The 22,741-nt window shown below is 37.3% G+C and overlaps 1 protein-coding gene across 7 annotated transcripts in view; it reads left to right on the top strand.

Annotated features, from left to right (window-relative positions):
* The window catches only part of NRF1 (nuclear respiratory factor 1), a 141,411-nt gene that overhangs the window by 42,067 nt on the left and 76,603 nt on the right, over window positions 1-22,741 (top strand). For 6 of the 7 annotated variants that reach the window (XR_005838512.1, XM_040644008.1, XM_040644005.1 and 3 more), the window contains exons 2-4: window positions 7,462-7,693; window positions 15,645-15,759; window positions 18,678-18,804. Coding sequence is in view for 6 of the 7 variants with exons in the window: in XM_040644008.1 (XP_040499942.1) it covers window positions 7,471-7,693; window positions 15,645-15,759; window positions 18,678-18,804 (465 nt within the window). In the remaining variant the exon portion in view is untranslated. The remainder of the gene's footprint in view (window positions 1-7,461; window positions 7,694-15,644; window positions 15,760-18,677; window positions 18,805-22,741) is intronic. The other variant, XM_040644003.1, reaches the window with a different exon arrangement.

Raw genomic sequence — 22,741 nt, 5'->3', positions numbered from 1 at the left:
GACAGGCCTGTGAAACAGACAGCCCTATTGATTTCTGCCATGAACCGCATTCTGCAGGAAAGAATGGAAATCCATTACACCAAGCGCATAGCGGACAAATCCCTTTGAAAAGCAGTTAGATGCCATCTAATCCCAAATCACTTAAAAACAATTTTGAAGTACCAAGAATTTTAAAATGCCCTAAGTAGTTTTTCTCTTACACTAGAAGAATGGTGAAATGGATGGAAAAACAGCATTTTCATTGTGTTTTCCTCTCATACATTATGTTTAATTGTGCAACTTAAATAGTGTGTTAAAATTGCATTTTAGATATGTACAAATCTGGGGGGTAGGATATAGTCCCTTGAATATTCTGAAACACACCAAACATAAGATATGGAAGAAACCTTACCAGATACCTTTCTTAAAAAAGGAAGGAAGGAAGGAAGGAAGGAAGGAAGGAAGGAAGGAAAGAAAAATTTATTTTTATATAATTTTAAACTTTTAGAAAAGTTACAAAAATAGTATAAAGAACTCTCATTACCCACATTTCCCAAATATTAATGTTTTACTGTGTTTTCTTCATTTTTTTTTCTCTTTTAAATAATTCTGTTTTACCAGGTACATCTTCTAAATCTCCATTTGAAAGTTGTGAAAGTATTATGCCATGCAGAGATACAGGGCTGGGGAGTTGACCTCAAGCAGAAGAGAGAGTGTGGAAAGGGGGTGGGGGAGTCAAATGATAGCTGAGTGATTCCTAATCTTTTTGGATTTGAGGCATCATGCGGTTGTTTTATTTTGTAATTAAAATGAATTTTATTCTGAAATACAGACTACTCCCTGAGATAACTGAATTGTCCCAAAGTTAAGAATCAGAATTAGAAGGATGAGTTGTGATGTGTATAGTGGTATGAGAGTGACAAGAGATAATTAAAAGTTAGAAGAAAAAAAAAACTGGAAACAGCACAAGAATATAAAACAGAAATCAAGAGCTTCCAAAAGGTGAAATTTTGGTTGTCTACAAAGAACCAGTTTGCCTGAAGAACAAAGACAACAGGATGAGACTTAAAGCAGTCGCACTCTCGTGTGGTTGGGGGAGGAGGCGGCTAAGGATCTGGGGTGGGGGGGGTGGGGGGGGGGAAGGAAAGAAAGTAATCACTCAGAGAAACCAAGGATTTTAGAAGTTTCCAAAGAAGAAAAGGAGAGTTTTACAATAGAGTAGAATAAAAATGAGAGAAGAATTTTGCATGAATAGATAATTATGTTCTTTTTACTTGTAGCCATAAGGGCTATATCTATATGGCTGCCTTTTTTTTTTTTTTTTTTTAATTGGTTAACTGTAGCTATGCAGTGCTGCATTCTGTTGCATGCTAGTTGAATTCCAAACTGGGCATTGAGGGTTGGGTTGTACAAGTAGAGAATGTTAGTGCACAAGTTAAACACTCAGCTTGTCAGTATGCATCAAAATTTAAAATACATATACTCTTGACTGAGAAATTCTACCTTTAAGAATTTAGTTTTTTTAATTAAAAATTTTTAATTTTAATTACAGTGCTATATTAGTTTCAGGCTTACAATATAGTGATTCAGCAATTCTATACATTACTCAGTGACTCTTAATCCCCTTCATGTATTCCTCCCAAACCTCCCAACCATCTGTTTGTTCTCTATAGTTAAGATTCTGTTTTTTTGGGGCGCCTGGGTGGCACAGCGGTTAAGCGTCTGCCTTCGGCTCAGGGCGTGATCCCGGCGTTCCGGGATCGAGCCCCACATCAGGCTCCTCTGCTATGAGCCTGCTTCTTCCTCTCCCGCTCCCCCTGCTTGTGTTCCCTCTCTCGCTGGCTGTCTCTGTCTCTGTCAAATAAATAAATAAAATCTTAAAAAAAAAAAAAAGATTCTGTTTTTTTGGTTTGTCTTTTTTTATTTGTTTGTTTCTTAAATTCCACATATGAGTGAGATCATATGGTGTTTGTCTTTCTCTGACCTATTTCAGAGTGTTGTACTCTTTTTTTTTTAAATCAAATAATATGCAGAGGTTTTTTTAAAAGATAATAAGCACTAGTTTTATTATTCTGCTCTATGATAGTTATTTATTCTTTGCACAGTAGTTACACTGATGTCAAGGATGATTTTTTTCAATTGTGGGAAAATATACATAACATAATATTTACCATCTTAGCCATTTTTTTTAAAGATTTATTTATTTATTTGAGAAAGAGAGTGCATGTGTGACCAGATGGAGGGGCAGGGAGAGAGGGAGAGAAGCAGACTCCCCGCTGAGCGTGGAGCCTGGCACGGGGTTTGATCCCATGGCCTGAGCCGAAGTCAAGAGTCGGATGCCTGGGGCACCTGGGTAGCTCCATCTGTTAAGTGTCTGACTTTGGCTCAGGTCATGATCTTAGGGTCCTGGGATTAGGCCTGAGTGGGGCTCCATGCTCAGGGGGGAGTCTGCTTGTCCTTCTCCCTCTCTCTGTGCCCCTCCCCCACTCATGTTCTCTCTGTCTTTCTCTCTCTCTCAAGTAAATAAATAAAATCTTAAAAAAAAAAAAAAGTTGAACACCCAACTGAGCCATCCAGGCACCCCTTAACCAGTTCTAAGTGTGTATTGTTCAGTAGTGTTAAGTACATTCATGTTGTTGAATAATCTCCAGCACTCTTTTCATCTTGCAAAACTGAAGCTCTGTACCTGTGAGGCAATCCCTCAGTTTCCCTTCCCCTCTCGGCCCCCTGCAACCACCCTTCTATGGTCTGTCTCTATGAATTTGACTACCGTAGAGACCTTATGTAAGTGGAATTACATAGTATTGTCTTTTTTGACTGACTTATTTCCCTTAGCAGAGTATCCTCAGTGTTCATCCATGTTGTACCATGTGTCAGAATTTCTTTTTTTTTTAAACCTTCACTGAGGTATAATTGACAAATTGAGGGGAAGGTATAGTTTTCCCATTTGCCCCCCCCCACCCCCACACTGGCATGGCCTCCCCCAGTATCAGCATCCTCCGTATCAGAGTGGTGCATTTTTTACAGTGGGCGAGCTTACACTGCCATATCATCATCATCCCATAATTCACATTATGGTTCACTCTTTGTGTTTTACATTCCGTGGGTTTGGACAAATGTGTAATGACATTTTCCACCATTATAGTCTCAGACACAGTAGTTTCACTGCCCGACAAAATTTGTGCTCCACCTATTGATTCCTCCTTCACCCTAATCCCAGGCAACCACCAATTCTTTTACTATCTCCATAGTTTTCCTTTTCTAGAACTTTGTATGGTTGCCATCATACAATGTGTAGCCTTTTCAGGTTGACTTTCACTTAGCTACACCTTTAAGGTTTGTCCATGTCTTTTCATAGCTTGGTAGCTCTTTTTTTTTTTTTTTTAAGATTTTATTTATTTATTTATTTATTTATTTGACAGAGAGAGACAGCCAGCGAGAAAGAACACAAGCAGGGGGAGTGGGAGAGGAAGAAGCAGGCTCCTAGCGGAGAAGCCTGATGTGGGGCTCGATCCCAGAATGCTGGGATCACGCCCTGAGCTGAAGGCAGACGCTTAACGACTGTGCCACCCAGGCGCCCCTTGGTAGCTCATTTCTTTGTAGTGCTGTATAATATCCCATTATCTGGATGTTTCATAGTTTATTTTTCCATTCACCTTTGAAGGATATTTTGGTTACTTACAAGTTTTAGCAATTATGAATATGCCGTAAACATCTATGCAGGTTTTTTGTGGACATGTTTTTAACTTCTTTGGTAAATACCAAGGAGCACAATTGCTGCATTGTGTAGTAAGAGTATATTTATCTTTGTAATAAATTTCCAAACTGTCTTCCAAAGTGACTATACCATTTTGCATCCCCACCATTAATAAGCGAGGATTCCTGTTGCTCCACATCCTCAATATTTTCTCCTAGCCTGGCTTGTCTTCTCATTATCACCATAGAGAGTATCTTTCTTTCTTTCTTTTTTTTTTTTAAAGAGGAAATGGGGTTTTTTCTAAGATTTTGTTTTGGGGGGAACACAAGTGGGGGGAGGGGCAGAGAGAGAGGGACAAGCAGACTCCCTGCTGATCACGGAGCCTGACACAGGGCTCAATCCCAGGACCCTGAGATCATGACCTGAGCCTTAGTCAGATGCCTAGTCCGCTGAGCCACCCAGGTGCCCTGAGAGTATCTTTCATAGAGCAGAAGTTTTTAATGATGTCCAGCTTCTCAGTTATTTCTTTCATGGATCAGGCATTCGATGTTGTCTCTAAAAAGTTATCACTATAGCAAAGGTCATCTAAATTTTCTCCAATGTTATCTTCTAGGAGTTTCATAGTTTTGAATTTTACATTTAGATCCATTGTGAGTTAATTTTTGGAAGTGTGTAAAGTCTGTCTAGATTCATTTTTTTTTAAGATTTTATTTATTTGACAGAGATAGAGATAGCCAGCGAGAGAGGGAACACAAGCAGGGGGAGTGGGAGAGGAAGAAGCAGGCTCATAGCGGAGGAGCCCGATGTGGGGCTCGATCCCATAACGCTGGGATCACGCCCTGAGCCGAAGGCAGACGCTTAACCGCTGTGCCACCCAGACGCCCCTAGATTCATTTTTGGTATGTGATGTGCAGTCGTGCTAGCACTGTTTGTTGAGGAGACTACTTTTTGGCTCCATTGTATTTTTTTTTTTTTAAGATTTTATTTATTTATTTGACACAGAGAGAGACAGCCAGCAAGAGAGGGAACACAAGCAGGGGGAGTGGGAGAGGAAGGAGCAGGCTCCCAGCGGAGGAACCTGATATGGGGCTCGATCCCAGGACCCTGGGATCACGCCCTGAGCCGAAGGCAGATGCTTAACAACTGAGCCACCCAGGTGCCCCATGGCTCCATTGTATTGCTTTTGCTTCTTTTTCAAAGATCAGTTGACTGCATTTATGGGGACCTAATTCTGGTCTCTGTTCTGTTCCATTGATCTGTTTGTTTTTTCACCAATATCACACTGCCTTGATTACTGTAGTTTTATAGTAATTCTTGAAGTAAGTAGAGTAGTATCAGTATTCCAGCTTTGTTTTTCTCCTTCAATGTTGTATTTATTATTCTGGGTCTTTTGCCTCTCCATATAAACGTTACAATCAGTTTGTTGATGTCTGTAAAGTAACTTGCTGGGATTTCAATTGGGATTGCAGTTCAGTTGGACCAAGTTAGGCCATCTTGACAATATTGAGTCCTCCTATCCATGAACATGGAATCTGTTTCTGTTATTTAGTTCTTCTTTGATCTCCTTCATCAGAGTTTTATAGATAAATCTTGTCCATATTTTGTTAGATTTATACATAAGTATTCTGGATTTTTGCTTGCTAATGTAAATGGCATTGTGTTTTAAATTCAAATTCTATTTGCTGGTATATAGGAAAGCAGTTGACTTTTATATATATGAACTTTGTATCCTGCAACATTGCTATAATCACTTATTAGTTTCAGGAGGTTTTTTGATTCTTTTGGATTTCCTATATAGACAATCATGTCATCTTGAACAAACACAGCGTTTTTTTTTTCCCTTCCCAATCAGTATACCTTTTATTTCCTTTTCTTGTCTTACTGGACTAGCTAGGACTTCCAGTACAATGTTGAAAAGGAGTGGTGAGAGGGAACATCCTTGCCTTATTCCCAACTTAGCAGGAAAGCTTCTTGGCATTAAATATGATGCTAGCTATAGATTTTTTATAGATTTTTTTTTTAATTTTAGAGAGAGAAAGAAACAGAGAGGGAGCATGAGTGGGTGGAGGGGCAGAGGGAGAGAATCTCAAGCAGACTCCCCACTGAGCGAGGAGCCTGCCACAGGACTCAATCTCATGACACTGAGATCAGGACCTGAGCTGAAACCAAGAGTCAGACGCTTAACAGACTGAGCCATCCAGGTGCCCCAATTTTTTATAGAGTTTTAAAAATTGACTCCAGTAAGTTCTTCTAAGTTTGTGTTCCTTTTTTTTTTTTTTTAAGATTTTATTTATTTATTTGAGAGAGAAAGAGAGAATGAGAGAGAGAGAGAGAGAGAGAGATCACAAGCAGGGGGGAGGGGTGGAGGGAGACTCAGACTCCCTGCTCGCTGAGCAGGAAGTAGAGGTGGGCCTTGATCTGAGGACCCTGGTATCATGAGCTGGGGCAGACGTTTAACCGACTGAGGCACCCAGGTACCCCTGTATTCCTTCTTTTTAAAAGCTAAATACTGTTCTATTTTATATATATCCACATTTTGTTTACGCATTTATCCTCTAGTGGATAGTTGGGTTGCTTCCACCTTTCTGGCTATTGTGAATAATTCTGCTATGAACATGGGTGTGCAAGTAGCCCTTTGAGACCCTGCTTTCAGTTCTTCTAGGTATAATTGCTGGAAGATAATTGTTGGATCATATGGCAATATTTTCAGTTTATTGAGTTTATTGATTATATGCAAAATTTTATATACAAGGATATTCCCTGCACCAATGTTTATAATAGCAAAAAATTGGAAGCGGCCTTGCTATGTATCAGTAGGTGATTGGTTACATAATTACGGTACATCCATACAATGAAGTATATATACTGCAACTGCTTAGAAAGACCTGTATGTTTTGACATGTCAAAATGTCTAGATAGATTATAATATGAAAAAAGCAAATTATAATATGTGTAATGTGAACCTGTTTTTTTAAAATATTTTATTTATTTATGAGAGAGAGAGAGAATGGGAAGGGCGAAGGGGAGAGAGAGAAGGAGAAGCAGACTCCACACTGAGCTGGGAGCCTGATGTGGGCTCTATCCCAGCACCCTGAGATCGTGACCCAAGCCAAAGGCAGATGCTTAACCAGCTGAGTCACCCAGGCGCCCCATATATGAACCTGTTTTTATTTAAAATCATATATATGTATGTATGCTTCAAAACCATTTTTAAGGATAACACACTTCTGTAGGTTGAGGGGAATGAGGGGATAGATTATAAGTGCAGTAGAAGAGCACACCTTTATCTTACTACTTTACAAGTCATTGCATCGTATCAGGGTTTGTAAGAGGCACAGTTTTATAAGCAGAAAAACCAATTTTTAAGTGATCTTATTTTTGGAAAAAATAAAGCTTGACTTCTGTTTGTCTGTGAAATACAAAGAAAATGTTAAGTATTTCATTTACTTACTAAGTGTTTTTATATCTACAATGTCAAATGCAAGTCACTGGGATCTTTAAAGTATCTTTTTATTGTTACATGTAATATGAAGGTGTATTTATTTCCTGTGGCCTGACATATAAAATTAGCACAGTGAATTTCTACCAAAATGGTTTTACATAAGGAAAATGTTCTACCATTTTTGGATCATACTTGAATGGTGCTTTCCATTTCCTGTGACTTGGTGTAGTGAGGTATGGAGTGAAATAGCAGGCTTCCTCTGTTCTTGAGGAAAATATTGCTTAGTTTAAGCATCGTGTTACACTACATACTGAGTTCTGTTCTTTGCCTTTTCTTCTGACAGTAGATCTTCATGGAGGAGCACGGAGTGACCCAAACTGAACACATGGCTACCATAGAAGCCCATGCAGTTGCCCAACAAGTACAGCAGGTCCATGTGGCCACCTACACAGAGCACAGTATGCTGAGTGCTGATGAAGACTCACCTTCTTCTCCTGAGGACACCTCTTACGATGATTCAGACATACTCAACTCCACAGCGGCTGATGAGGTAACAGCCCATCTAGCTGCTGCAGGTAATGCTATTTGGATCGAAAGCTCTTCATTTTTTTGCTTAACCTCTGGTATTGTGCATATCTGAAAGGGCCTAGGATGTAGGCATTCTCATGTATATTTTCATATCACATTTTCATGATTTTTTTAAAGCTTGCATTTACAGCTTATGCCTGTATTCTACTGAGACTTAGGATCTAGAATGGCATACTATTAATGATGACTTTGGTTTTGTTTTTTCATCCATTCCAACCATCTTTTGACTTCTTACTGGAGTATTTAGTCCATTTACATTAAATGTAACCACTGGTATATTTAGGTTTAAATTTATGATGTTAACTGTATGCTTTCTCTTCATCCCACTTACTCTGTGTTTACTTTTCCTTTGTGTTTTGGAGGGACTGAAAAGTTTTTAATTTGTTTTTCTTGTTAGTTTGGAATGTAGACACCTTTCCTAATAGTGGTACCCCTAGAAATTATAATACATCCTTAACTTATTTCAAAGTCCTCTGTAATTGGTACTTTTGTCCTTTTAAGGGATAATGCAGGTTTCTTAGAACACTTGAATTTCATTCCCCTGCTCCTGACCTATATGCTATTGTTATAATATGTATTAATTCTTTGTATATTTTAAGCCATACAAGATATTATTTTCATTTTATACTTAATTAGTGTTCATTTTTTCCTTTATATCCAACTTGCCTTCTGAAAATCTTTCTTCTACCTAAAGATAAATTTAGTATTTCCTTCAGCGTGGAAGTCTCTCAGTTTTTCATTGTCTGAGAATGTTTTTATTTAACCTTCAATCTCAAAGGATGTTCTCACTGGGTATAGAATTTTAGGTTGACACTTACTTTTTTCCCCTCATATTGAAGATACTGTTCCCACTGTCCTCTGGTTTCCATCCTTGCTTTTCAGAATTCAGCTGTTTCATTCTAACAGCTGCTCCTTTGAAGGTTATCTCCCACATAGGTCCCTCCTCCAACTGTTCTTAAGATTGTCTCTGTCTTCAGTTTTTTGTTTGTTTTTTTTTTTCTGTTCTCAGTTTTTGTGATATATCTGGCTTTGGACTTCTCATTTATTCTGTTTAGGGTTCTTTGAACATCTTGAATCTGTGGATTGATGTCTTTCATCGATTCTGGAAAGTCTTAGTAGATTTATTATTTTTTTTAAAGATTTTATTTGTTTATTTGAGAGAGAGAGCAAGCACAAGCTTGGCGGGGGCGGGGGGAGGGGTAGGAGGGGCAGAGGGAGAAGGAGAAGCAGACTCCCTACTGATCAGGGAGCCCGATGCGGGGCTCGATCCCAGGACCCTGGGATCATGACCTGAGCTGAAGGCAGACGCTTAACTCATGGAGCCACCCAGGTGCCCCTTAGTCACTAGATTTTGCTTCGGTTTTGCTTCTGCTCCATTCCATCTTTTCCTTCTGTGACTCCAATTAAATATGTTAGTTTTCCTCATTGAATCCTTTATGTCTCTTACTCTCTGTTCTATATTACCATCATTTTGTCTCTTTATGCTTCACTCTATATAGTTTCTTCAAACTGTCTTCCAGTTTATTAATTTTCCTCATCCACTGTGTCTGAGGTGATTTAAATCTGTCTACTGAGGTACTAATTTTAGTAATAGTTAATAGTTTCATTTTTTGGTTTTAGGCTTTCTAATATTTTTTTCCTCCCAAATTTGTACTATTATAGTTTCCATTTGTGAGTAGAAAAAAAGTTTTTTTAATCTCCATGAGTGAAGTAAGCATTGTGATTTTCCAATAAATTTGGTTAATTCTCTCTGAAGTGCCTATTTGGTCTTTTTCTGTTATATGTTGTTAGTACTGTTTCTTATTTATGTTGGTTTTTCTCTTTATGTATCAATTATATTTAAATGAATGCTGGGTGGTGTGTTTGGAAATTTATTTTTAGAAATATTTTGGGGTCTAGAATAATATTATTGTCCTCTAGAGAGGATTTTTGTTTGCTTTTGCCAGATGCCTGAGGACACTAGCAATCCTGGATTATCTTAATCCAATTTAAGGTTTGAGATTTTTCTGGGCCACTGAATGACTTAAAGCTGGCTCTATTTTGTACCATTCTCTTTGCTATTTACCTTGTATACTTATCACTATGTGGAAGACTCCATGTAAACTATGCCTGGATGGGTTTAATACTGTATAAGGAACACTGATCTTAGAAGATATTTAAGGAAAGCTGGACAGTAAATCAATGATCAGGAATGGCCAAAATACTTTATCTTTTTTTAGTATGTGCTGTATTTAAGGAAAAGAAGACAAATGCGTTGAAAAACAACCTTATTACTCTCAGTTATTATCCACGGTGTATTTCTGGAATTGTGAATTTAAAATAAGGCTTAGTGGCAGAACACATATGAGATGTTTGTAAAATATATTTTTGAAATATTTATACTTCCCAGAAGAGGGCATCCTGACATAATGAATGCAGGTCAACCTCTTTCCTAGGAAGGAAGATGCTTTTGAGACATAGTTCTACTGTATTACTGTACTTCATTGTCATAGTGTTAAAATTAGGAAAGGATTTTAATCTAACATTTTCACGTGGCAGATGTGGAAACAGAGGCCCAGCTGGTAGAAATGATTTACCATGTAATCATTCAATAATTATTGAGGAATTACTGTGTGCTCTATATCACTGTATATAGATACTACGAACAAGACAGGCAAGAGCTTGCTCCTAATGTAGCTTATAGACCAGTGGTGGGGAGAGGGTACAAATAATAAAGTAAACTAGTTTCAAAAAGCACTGAATACTCTGGAGGAAATAAGGTGAGTGGAGAGGGAAGGGAAGGAGATTGCTGCTTTTTCTAATCCTGTTCTCTTCCCTCCCTCCACTGAGGTAACCACTGTTCAAAATTTGATCTTTATCATTCTCATGCACTTCTTTTATTTCTGCTATATATGTATGTATCAGTAAACAATATTTAGCATTGTTTGGCATGTTTTAAATTTTATAAAAATGATCACTCTAATCCTATCTCTCTGTAACATTGTTTATCTCATTCAGTATTAGTTTTTTGAGATTCATTCATGTTGATAATGCAGCAGTATGTTTTTATTTTAAATGTTATTTGGTATTCCATTCATTATCTGAATATGACATATATTGGCATAGCACTTAAGCTGTTTATAAGGTTTTGCTATTATAATAACTGCAAATGAAAATTTTTTTATCTTGTGCAAATTGTGGGAGTTTCTTTTGGCCTTGGTTTTCAAGATCTTGACAGTTCCCATAGTGATACATTTTACATTGTGATCTGGGATTAATGAATGGCCATATAACTGGAATAACAACTTCTCATGGAGTAATACCCCTCTGCCATGACACACCCACTGATATGTTCCAGTATCTTTCACTTTATTACATTTTATTAAAAAACAAAATCTGGGGCACCTGGGTGGCACAGCGGTTAAGCGTCTGCCTTCGGCTCAGGGCGTGATCCCGGCGTTGTGGGATCGAGCCCCACATCAGGCTCTTCCGCTGTGAGCCTACTTCTTCCTCTCCCACTCCCCCTGCTTGTGTTCCCTCTCTCGCTGGCTGTCTCTATCTCTGTCGAATAAATAAATAAAATCTTTAAAAAAAAAAAAAATCTACTCATGAACCATCAAAGAAGAGAAACCTGCAGTTTGAAAACCCTAATGAAGGGTAGACCCAGGAAGAGAATGAGAGGGCAAAGATGGGCACATTTTCAACTTTACTAAATGTTCCAAATGTCTTTCCAAATCACTGTATTAATTTACATCCCCACAAACAGCATGCTAGAGTGCCTGTTGCTTCCAGTCCTCACCATATTTGGAATTGTCAGTCATTTTCTGTTTTTGCCAGTCTGATGAAATAGTATCTCATTGTCCGTTTAATTTGCTCATCTCTGAGCTAGAGGTTCCGGCCAGTGCAGGAAGACAGGATAGAGTGCCATTTCAGACTGTTGAAATGACTTTTTATTGACTAGTGCTTTTCTTCTTTTGCATATTTCCTCTTTATGCCTTTGTCCAATCAGGTTGTTTGTCGTTTTTCCTTATTGTAAGAGTTATTGATATATTTTTAATACTGTTCTTTTCTTGATAATATGATAATATTTAGTATCTTCTTCCAATTTGTTGACCACTCCTTCCCTCAATTTTTTATTATTTCTTTTTGTCCATTAAGGGTTTAATTTATATTATTGTGAAATTTATCAGTCTTTTACCTTACTGTTTATCCTTTTGGAGTCTTATTTAAGGAATTCTTACCCCTGAGTTCATAAGTACTCTACAACAGTTTATTGGAGAAGTTACAAAGCTCTTTGTTGTTTTAATTTAGCTCTTTAATTCACCTGGAATAATATTTTTGTTTATATGATATAAGGATCTAGTTTTGTTATTTTTCCATACAATCATTTGTCCCAGTACCATATTTTTAATAGTTCATCCTTTTCCCACCTCTGTCTTCTGACACAGGAAGGTGTTTATGAACTCTTAATTCAGTTGCATTGGTTTGTTTGTCTGTCCTTCAGCCAGTTCCATGTTGTCTTAATGACTGTAGCTTTATAGTAACTACTGATATTTGATAGGATGAGTGCACCTTTTAAAATTCTTCACAATTATTCTAGCTATTCTTGGCCTTCTGCACTTCCATTTAAGTTTTAGGATCAGCTTATCAGGTTCCAGAAAAACCTATACTGACTGGGACTTTTATTTGAATTGTATTGAATTTATAACTTAATTAAGCACCTGTATTCATACTAGCCTAAAACTGGAAATTACCCAAATGTTTATCAATAGGATAACAGATAAACTGTGATTTATTTATATTCTGGAATATTACTCATCATTAAAAAAGAACAAACTATAACACATATAACAGTGCGGATGAAGCTCAAAAACATTATTCTAAGTGAAAGAAACCTTACATGAAAGAATATATATTGTATGATTCCATTTATTTGAAGTTCTAGAATAGACAGGGCTAAAATAGGGTGAAAAAATCAGAATTGTGGGTACTTTTGAGAGATTGGGAGGGAACTGACTGGAAGGAGACAGGAAAGAACTTTCTGTAGTGGTGGCATTATTATAAATCTTGATAGGAGATTGGTTATCGTAAGTGTCTACATTTTCAAAATTTATGGTACACTTACACAAAATCGAATGTACCCTTAAGATTTGTGCATTGCATTATATGTAAATTTTACCTCAAAAGAAAAACTTGAAATAGTGAACTCTAGCTAATGATATTCCTACTGAATTTTAGGGTAATCGTACTGCAGTTTACATGCATCAAAATAAAAACATGATAAGAATTGATGAATGGATAGAAAAATGGATTGGGGGGGGGCGCCTGGGTGGCTCAGTTATTAAGGATCTGCCTTCGGCTCAGGGCGTGATCCCGGTGTTATGGGATCGAGCCCCGCATCAGGCTCCTCCACTGGGAGCCTACTTCTTCCTCTCCTACTCCCCCTGTTTGTGTTCGCTCTCTCGCTGGCTGTCTCTCTCTGTGTCAAATAAATAAATAAAATCTTTAAAAAATAAAAAAAAGAAAAAAGAAAAATGGATTGGATGCCTGGCTGGCTCACTAGAGCGTGTGACTCTTGATCTTGGGGTCATGAGTTCAAGCCCATGTTAGGTATAGAGATTATTTAAAATTTTTTTAAAAATCTTAAAAAAAACAAAGAAGGATAGATAGATGTATATGATAAAATGTTATGGTAGAGTGGTAGATATATGAATGTTCACTAAAAAATTCTTTCAACTTTGCTCTATATTTGAAAGTTCTAGTAATAAGATGTTGGACTCCTACAAATCAATAGAATAAAAACAAATAAGCTAATTTAAAAATTGACAAAGGACTTGAGTAGACATCTTCCTAAAGAAGATGTATAAGTGGTCAAGAAGCCCGTGAAAAAGATGTTCACATTACTAATCATCAGGGAGATGCAAATCAGAACCATAATGAGATGCTACCTGACACCTGGTAGGATGGCTCTTATAAACAACAACAACAACGAAGGATAAATATTAGCAAGGATGTGGAGAATTTGGAACCCTTATATGCTGTTGGTGGTGGTATATAAAATGGTGCAGCCTCCATGGAAAACACTATAAAGCTTCCTTAAAAAATTAAAAACAGAACTACCCTATGATCCAACAGTTCCACCTCTGGATACTTACTTGGAAGAATTGAAATCAGGATCTCGTAGTGTATTCACATTCCCGTGTTCATCATTCACAATAGCAAAGAAAGCAGTTAAAGTGTCCATTGACAGATGAATGGATAAAGAAAATGTGGTGTATATATTGAATGGAATATTATCCAGCCTTTAAAAAGAAGGAAATCCTGCCATATGCAACAACATGGGTGAACCTTGAGGGCATTATGCTAAGTGAAATAAGCCAGTTACAGAGAAGGACAGCTACTGCATGATTCCACTTATCTGAGGTATCTAGTCAAACTCATAGAAACGTGTAGAGGGGGGGTTGCCAGTGACTGGGGTGTGGAAATGAGAGTTGCTCTTCAACAGGTATAAAGTTTCAATTATGCAAGATGAATAAGTTCTAGAGATCTGGTGTACAACATTGTGCCTATCTTTAAGTGTATTGTACACTTAAGAATTAATATGGTAGATCTCATATTAAGTGTTCTTATCACAGTTACAAAATAAAATACTGGAAAAAATATATCAATAGGATTTTTTCATCTCCCAGCTATTTACAATGGAAAGGAAGGTTAAAAGCGTTAATTAATTTTTTGACTTGCTCTGGGGCTCTTTAGAGGAGTTTATTTTATTTATTTATTTATTTATTTATTTATTATTATTTCTTTTTTACTTTTTTTTTTTTTAATGATTTTTTATTATATTATGTTAGTCACCATACAGTACATCCCCGGTTTCCGATGTAAGGCTCGATGATTCATTAGTTGCGTATAACACCCAGTGCACCATGCAATACGTGCCCTCCTTACTACCCATCACCGGTCTATCCCATTCCCCCACCCCCCTCCCCTTTAGAGGAGTTTAAGTCAGACTGATTATACTACTAAATAACATGTAGAGAGATTTGTCTAGATTTTCAGGGAGGCTTATTTTAATTGAGCCCCTTAGACCATATATAACATATATGCTAGTATAAATGTGAGTAATTAAACTTAATTGTCATGTAAGCCTTTTTATAGGGTTTACAAATAAGGATAAAAGTGCATCATCTGCTTAAAAAAGAAAAAAAAAAAAGGAATGCCCTTGATATGTTGAGATTCCATGAATCAGAGACTCCAATAATTCCTTAGGGTCTACCCTTTATTTTAATAATTAGTTTCAGGGCAAGCCAGACCAACTTTTATTAACATTTTTTTCCTTAGAGTGGGATAGTTTTCATCTCTTCCCTGCCAGCATGCTTTCATCAGTTAAACTTTGTGGACAACAACTCCATTTTAGGCACAATTCTCAGATATATAAGAAAAAAATTTCCAATTAAGATAATATTCTTCCAGCTATTCCTCTTATGGGTGGTGTTATTACTATTTGAGTTCCAAGCATGAGTGATTATCTCTGACTTCCTTAACTTGGCAGTGTCTTGGGGTAATGGAAAGAGGGGTGAAATCTGTGATTATTTTCTTTTGGCAAGCTCTTCCTCTCAGTACTGCAATTTCATCTAGCACGTCTGAGAATATTGCCTTCGCAGTATGGGCATGCTGGCAAAACAAAACAAAACACAGCATTATATAAAATTTAGCTAGTGTGTGGTGAGGAGGTGTTTAAGTCCATCACTTTTTCAGATTCATTGTAAGTTTTATTGGTAAATGAAAATACGATTTGTGTTGAACAATAGCAAAGTATGTTGATAATATCAGGAACATTCTATATTTACTGAGAACATATTAGTAAATAATGGCTACCTTCTTCATACCTTTAATTGTTTTCTGTCTCGTAGAGCTAACAGGCTTTGCCTGATCTCAGCACATGCATTATTATTTCAGGTCCTGTGGGAATGGCTGCTGCTGCTGCTGTGGCGACAGGAAAGAAGCGGAAGCGGCCTCATGTGTTTGAGTCTAATCCGTCTATCCGGAAGAGACAGCAAACGCGCCTGCTTCGGTGAGGGCTCCCTTCTCCATATTGTTGCCGTTCCTCCAGTGCTTCATGGTGTGGATGACAGAACTAGAGCATACGTTACTAGGAGCACCGAGGATACCAAGTTAGAGTCCTTGATGGCAGAATTAGACTTGAAAGTACTCCTGTGGAATCAAATACATGAAACTAGAAATGATGAGCAGATGTAGAATATCACATCATTTCACTCAGAGAAAATTTTTATGCCTGCTCTGTGCCAGACATTGTTCTAGGCCTTGGGAATATAACAGTGAACAAAACAAATCCACTTAAAGAGCTTATGTCCTAGTGGAGGGAAAAAAATAAACGTATATGTAATATGTCAAATGATGATAAGTACTATGGAAAAAAAAGAAAGTGGAGTAAGGAAAAAAAAGAAAGGTTTGGGGGGATATAGTAGTTTCTCTTTTTTTATAGGGATGGTCTGGGAAATCCTCTTTGGCAGGCAGCCTCTGAACGGAGACCCAAAGTAAGTAAAGGGGCATTGTTGATGTCTAAGGGAAGAGCTTTTCAGGAAGAGAGAAGAGCAAGAGGAACGTTTCTGAAGTGGGATGGAATGTAACAGTCATGTTTGAGGAATAGCCAGGGGAAGAATGACAGGAGAGAGAGTCAGAGCAGTAGTAGGGAGCCACATCATGGGGGCGTGGGTCCAGTATAAGGGCTTCGACTCCTGTTCTGAGTGAGATGGGAAGTCAGTGAAGGCTTTTGACCAAAGCAGCAATATGGTCTGATTTATGTTTTTAGAGAAACCATCAGGCTACCATGTTGAGAATAGAATTTGGGTATACCAGAATGGAAGCAGGGAGAGCAGTTAGGAAGTTATTGTAGTAATGCAGGCCAGGAATCATAGGGTCTTAAAACCAGTATAGCAGCAGCAAAGGTAGTAAGAGGTGGTCATCCTGAATGTATTTTAAAAGTCAACTCCAACATGATTAACTGATGGGTTGGTTGTGGGGTGTGTGAGCAAAAATAAGAGTGAAGGCGACCTCAAAATTTATGGTCTGATTACTGGAAGGGTTGAGATGACACTTACTGGAAGAGAGGAGCAGGTATAGGACTGAGTGAGGGTAGGGCAGAATCAGGACTTTGGTTTTGGACACGTTAGGTTTGTGATACCTCTTAACCATTACATGGAGAAACAATAAGCAGTTGATATGTGAGTCTGGAATTCAAAGGAGAGATCTTGCTGAAAATGGCCAAGTCTTAAATTTTATCTAATACCGTGAGACTGGAAGCAGTCACCTAGGGAGTGAGTGCGGACTGAGGCCTAAAGCACTCTACCCTTTAGAGGTCGGAGAGATGAAGGGAACAGGGCAAAGGAGTCCAAGAAGCTACCAGTGAGTCAGGAGGAAAATCAAGAGAGCCATACACTAGAAACAAAGTGTAAAATGTGTTTTAAGAAGGGCGTGTGGTCTGCTCTGTCAAATGCTGCTGTCAGGTCGGATAAGATGCAAATTGACCGTTAGATTTAGCAACGTGGAAGTCGTGATTGAACTTGGCAAAGCATTTCCAATAAAGTGGTAAGGATGAAAGGATCGGGGTGTCTTCAAGAGAGAAAGGGAAAAGAATTGGAGAGCATGAATGTAGACCATTCCTTCAAGGAATGCTGCCAAATTTCTTGCTTGGCATATGGTCCTTTGCTGAAGAGTGTTTTCTGAAGAGTTTGTAGCTTGCACAGAAAGATTATCACACAAGTATAGTACACGGAGGACTTAATATTTGATGGTTGCATGACATGCATTCCATATAGGATAAGAAATTTTGTCTCTCAAATGTTCCAGAAGCTTTTTTCTTGTAGTGTTTTAAATATTGTATCCAAAATCTGTAGGTGTTTATTGGAATGTTGAATCCAAATGGAGTGCCAGCCCATGTAAATGATATGTGACAAAAGCTAGAAAATACAGCTTATACTAAGAACAGAAGAGGAAGAGTGTAAGAAACTGAAGGAAAACCCCAGAAAGTACTGATCGGAAGCTTTCAGCACAGAGTTTATATACCACCATATAGGCAGTTCTTCTCATGTCTTTTAATGATCGGATAGGCTGGAGTAATGAGAATGTGTTATATATAGAAATGTCTTTGCTATAAGGGGCATAGACATGACAGTACATACTTCTGGAGAAAGATGGAAAACTAGATATGTTCACTTTGTTTCATTTGAATTAATTACGCACCAGTCCCTGGAAAGAGTAGACTATATTCCCAGAAGGATTATGGAATGTAGAACTTAAAAATAATCTCCCATTATTTCAGAGGAAGAGCCCAGTGTTTATTTCATCCAGTGTTGATATATTTAAAAAAGCTCTTTTACTTCTTCTTCGTTTGTAAGATATTACAGGACCAAGAATTATTGTTTATACACAATGAAAATCTAGAAAAGACAGCATTTTTGAAGTCGTATTTCTGGATAAAATTATGTCAGTGAGACATAAACAATGACTGTATCAGTCAAAGAAATTAGAAGCAGGTCATTTAGGCCTCCTTCATTAAGCATGGAGATGATATGATAATGTCTGCAAGAAAACGTCTCAGCACTAATCTTTATTGTTATTATAAGTTGCAGTAAGAGAAAACGCGTTTAGTGTTGCTAAGATCAGGAAAAATTATACTCTCCATGTTTGACATTGTGTCATGGCTGTGTCCTGGTGTCCTGATGCAAACTTGTAGCTGACCCTTATATCAGTGGGCTAGTCATTGGTCTTTAGGACAAAGGTATGCACATATTTCTGCTGAACAGGGTATTCAAATTCACACTCCCCTTTTCACATTTCGGGTAAAAAAAAAAAAAACCCAACATATCTAATCAGAATAAGTTGTCTCAAGTCAAAGTAAATTTTGTTCTGTGTCATTGTAATTTCTCTCTTCTTTAACCATTTTTATTCTCTTTTCATTCTCTGATTCAGGAAACTTCGAGCCACATTAGATGAATATACTACTCGAGTGGGACAGCAAGCTATTGTCCTCTGTATCTCCCCCTCTAAACCCAACCCTGTCTTTAAAGTGTTCGGTGCAGCACCTTTGGAGAATGTGGTAAGAAAACTCAGCTGTGTTCTCAGATATTCACTCTTGCTTTCTGTGGTTGTTGTTCGTTCTTTTGAGCCTCTGTCTAGTACAATAGCTATTACTTCTATCCTCCCCCCATCTGGGGGGTGGAGTGGACTGGTTTTCAAACCACTTTATGTAGATTAAAATAAAAAGGATTATTTCTGTTTGTACAAGATGTTCTGCCCTATCAGATATTCCGTCTGATAGATAACTTGCGGATGTCAGATCCAAGGAGGGAAAGATGGTGTTATGTTTGTTAAGAAATTACCACCACAGGATTTTGTGGGTTTTTTTTCTTTTAATTTAAAGTTATTTACTTATTTATTTATCTGAGAGAGAGAGAGAACACGAGCAGGGTGAGGGGCAGAGAGAGAAGCAGACTCCCTGCTAAGCAGGGAGCCCGATGCAGGGCTCAGTCCCGGGACTCCGGGACCATGACCTGAGCCAAAGGCAGATGCTTAACCCACTGACCCACCCGGGCACCCCAAGGATTTTGTAAGAAAATGACTGATTTATGTCAGAAACAAAATGGAAGATAATTCCAAAATGTAAACGTCGTGAGGCAAACCTCAGGAAGCATCTTACTGATTGCTGGTATTTGAATTGCATGTTTAAAATCTCTTGCATTTCTTTGAAGAATTTGACACTCTGCTTCAATTTGGAAATACAGTTGAATATTTTGATTGCCTAACTGTCCATAGCTAAGTTTATAAACATAGTATTTTAACCGTTGCATACTTATAAGTGAATTATGTTTTCTCTGCCCGAAATAACTTTAAATCATTAATAGAATAATGGTCCAGATATAAATTGCATTTTGGTTTTATTTGGATGACGTTTATTAGCTAAAGGGACAATTACTGGATTTCTCCCATACTGAATGTAGACATTTCAGGAGTTTAGAACTGATGAGTAAGCAATTGAAATATTATTTGTTTTATTGGGTTTTTTTTTCACATACAAATATTGTGGTTCTTTCTCAACATTTTTGAGTTTTGTTTTGAGTTTTGCCAAAAATTCCTGAGGCCCTAGGATTAAGATGCATATTAGGACCTTTCCTTAGTAGAAGATTTCTAGTTCAAAATGGTGCCTGACAAGCTGTCCTTAGTGTCATGACATTCACAAAGATGAAATCTGAGCATGTCTTCTTTTTTTCAATATTGAAAATGTAAAGTAATTTTGCTACTACTAATAGTAATATGATCTGTGAAAAAGACTCATCTAGAAGACTCAAAAAATACCTCTGAAAATTATTCACTGAAAAGAGGGGTGCCTGGCTGGCTCAGCCAGTGAAGCATGTGACTCTTGATCTCGGGGTTGTAAGTTCGAGCCCCATGTTGGGTATGGAGATTACTTAAAATCTTAAAAAAAAAAAAATTGAAAAGAAAGTTTGGGAAACTGTTGGAGTCTCCATACATTATAAAAAGATATAGACTCTCTGAAACAGAAACAAACAGTCATATGATAAACTAGACAGAAAAAAAAAGCAGTAGATGTTTTTTCATTGACTGACATTTGATAAATACAGGCTGAAGAATAAATACCAGTAGAATTAGAAGCAGAATATGTCTTCCAGAACATTAAAGAGGAAAAAAACCAAGTCTATATAAAAGATAAGAAATGAAGGAATTAAAAAAGAAAACACAAAGTATAGAACAAAGTAATATAAGTGAAGCCAGTTAATTTTGTTATAAATCATAAATATAAATGGATTAACTCCTTTGAGAAAGACAAAGATTTTCTTTTTGAGTGGAACAACAATATAATCCATACCAAAACCCAACTGTATATAATTTATGTGACATACTCACAGTGACTCACAAATGTTCACAGTAGTGGCAAATGATATTAAGAAAGTGAGGACAGTCCAGAATGGGAGAAAATATTTGCAAATTGTACATCTGACAAATAACTTGAATCCATGTAAAGAACTCTTAGAATTAAACAATAAAAAGCCCAATTTTATTTATTTATTTATTTAGAGTGCGCATGCGCAGCAGGAGGTAGCAGCTGAGGGAGATAAAGACTCTTAAGCGGCCCCATGCCTAGTGTGGAGCCTGATGCAGGGCTCAGTCTCACAACCCTGAGATCACAACCCAAACTGAAATCAGGAGTTGGACACTTAACCAACTGAGCCACCCCAGCGCCCCGTGCCCAATTTTAAAATGGCAAAGAATCTGTCACTATTTGCAGATGACGTAATACTATACTTAGAGCACCCTGAAGACTCCACCAAAAATCCGTTAGAACTGATAAATGAATTCAGTAAAGTTGCAGGATACAAAATTAATATACAGAAATCTGTTGCATTTTTATACATTAATAAGTAAATTCTGCTTCTGAAACCAATATTGCACTGTATGTTAACTAGTTAGAATTTAAATAAAAACTTGAAGAAAAAAATAATGAAGTAGCAGAAAGAGAAATTAAGAAAACAATTCCATTTACAATTGCACTAAAAAGAATAAAATACTTAGGAATAAACTTAGCCAAGGTGGTAAAAGACCTGTATTCTGAAAAAATATATACAACAATGATGGAAGAAATTGATGACAACACAAATGGAAAGATATTTTATGCTCATGGCTTTGGAAGAATTAATATTATTAAAATGTCCATACTACCCAAAGCAATCTACAGATTCAGTGCAGTCCCAATCAAAATACCAATAGCATTTTCATAGAAGCAGAACAAATAATCCCAAGATTTGTATGAAACCATAAAAGACCTCAAATAGTCAAAGCAATCTTGAGAAAGAAGAACACAGCTGGAGGTATCACAATCCCAGATTTACATGTTTTAATAATCAAAACAGTATAGTACTAGCACAAAAATAGGCACATAGATCAATAGAACAGAATAGAAAGCCCCAAAATAAACCCAGCATTATATTAATCAATGACCATGGAGGCAAGAATATACAATGGGGGAAAGATAATCTCTTCAAAAAATGGTGTTGGGCAAACTGGACCACTTTCTTACACCATACACAAAAACAAATTCAAAATGGATTAAAGACCTAAATGTGAGACCTGAAACCATAAAACTCTTAGAAGAAAACATAAGCAGTAATCTCTTGTACGTTGGCCTCAGAAGATATTTATGGATGTGTCTCCTCAGGCAAGGAAAACAAAAACAAAAATAAATTATTAGGACTACACCAAAAAAAACCTTTTTGCACAACAAAGGAAGTTACCAACATAATGAAAAGGCAATCTACTGAATGTGAGAAGATATTTGCAAGTGATATATCTGTTAAGTGGTTAATATCCAAAATATATAAAGCAGTTACACAGCTTAACACTCAAAAAACCAAACAATTGAATTAAAAAATGGGCAGAGGACCTGAATATAGACATTTCTCCAAAAACCTACAGATGGCCAACACACAGAAGATGCTCAACCTCACTCATTATCAGGAAAAGGCAAATCGAAACCACAATGAGGTATTACCTCACACCTGACAGAATGCATAGTATCAAAAAGACAGGAGGGGCACCTGGGTGGCTCAGTTGGTTAAGTATCCAACTCTTGCTTTCAGCTCAAATCATGTATGATCTCAGGGTCGTGAGATCAAGCTGCACTTCAGGCTCTGCACTCAGCATGGAGTCTGCTTAAGATTCTTTCCTCCTCCCACCCTCTCCCCCTCTGTTCCAACCCCCTACTCGTGCTCTCTCTCTCTCTCCAAAATAAATAAATAAAATCTTAAAAAAAAAAAAAAAAAGAAAGAACAGTGTTGGTGGTAATGTGGAGAAAACAACACTTGTGTACCGTTGGTAGAAGTGCAGCCAGTATGAAAAACAGTATGGAGGTAATTCCTCAAATATTAAAAATAGAAATACCATATAATCCAGGAATTCCACTACTGGATATTTACAGAAGAACATGAAAACACTAATTCAAAAAGATGCATGTACCCCTA

This window comes from Ursus maritimus, unplaced genomic scaffold (genome assembly GCF_017311325.1).
Source record: "Ursus maritimus isolate PB19 unplaced genomic scaffold, ASM1731132v1 scaffold_3, whole genome shotgun sequence".
Lineage (NCBI taxonomy): Eukaryota > Metazoa > Chordata > Mammalia > Carnivora > Ursidae > Ursus > Ursus maritimus.
Note: the sequence above shows the minus strand (reverse complement) of the source record. Positions and strands in the feature narration are given on the sequence as shown.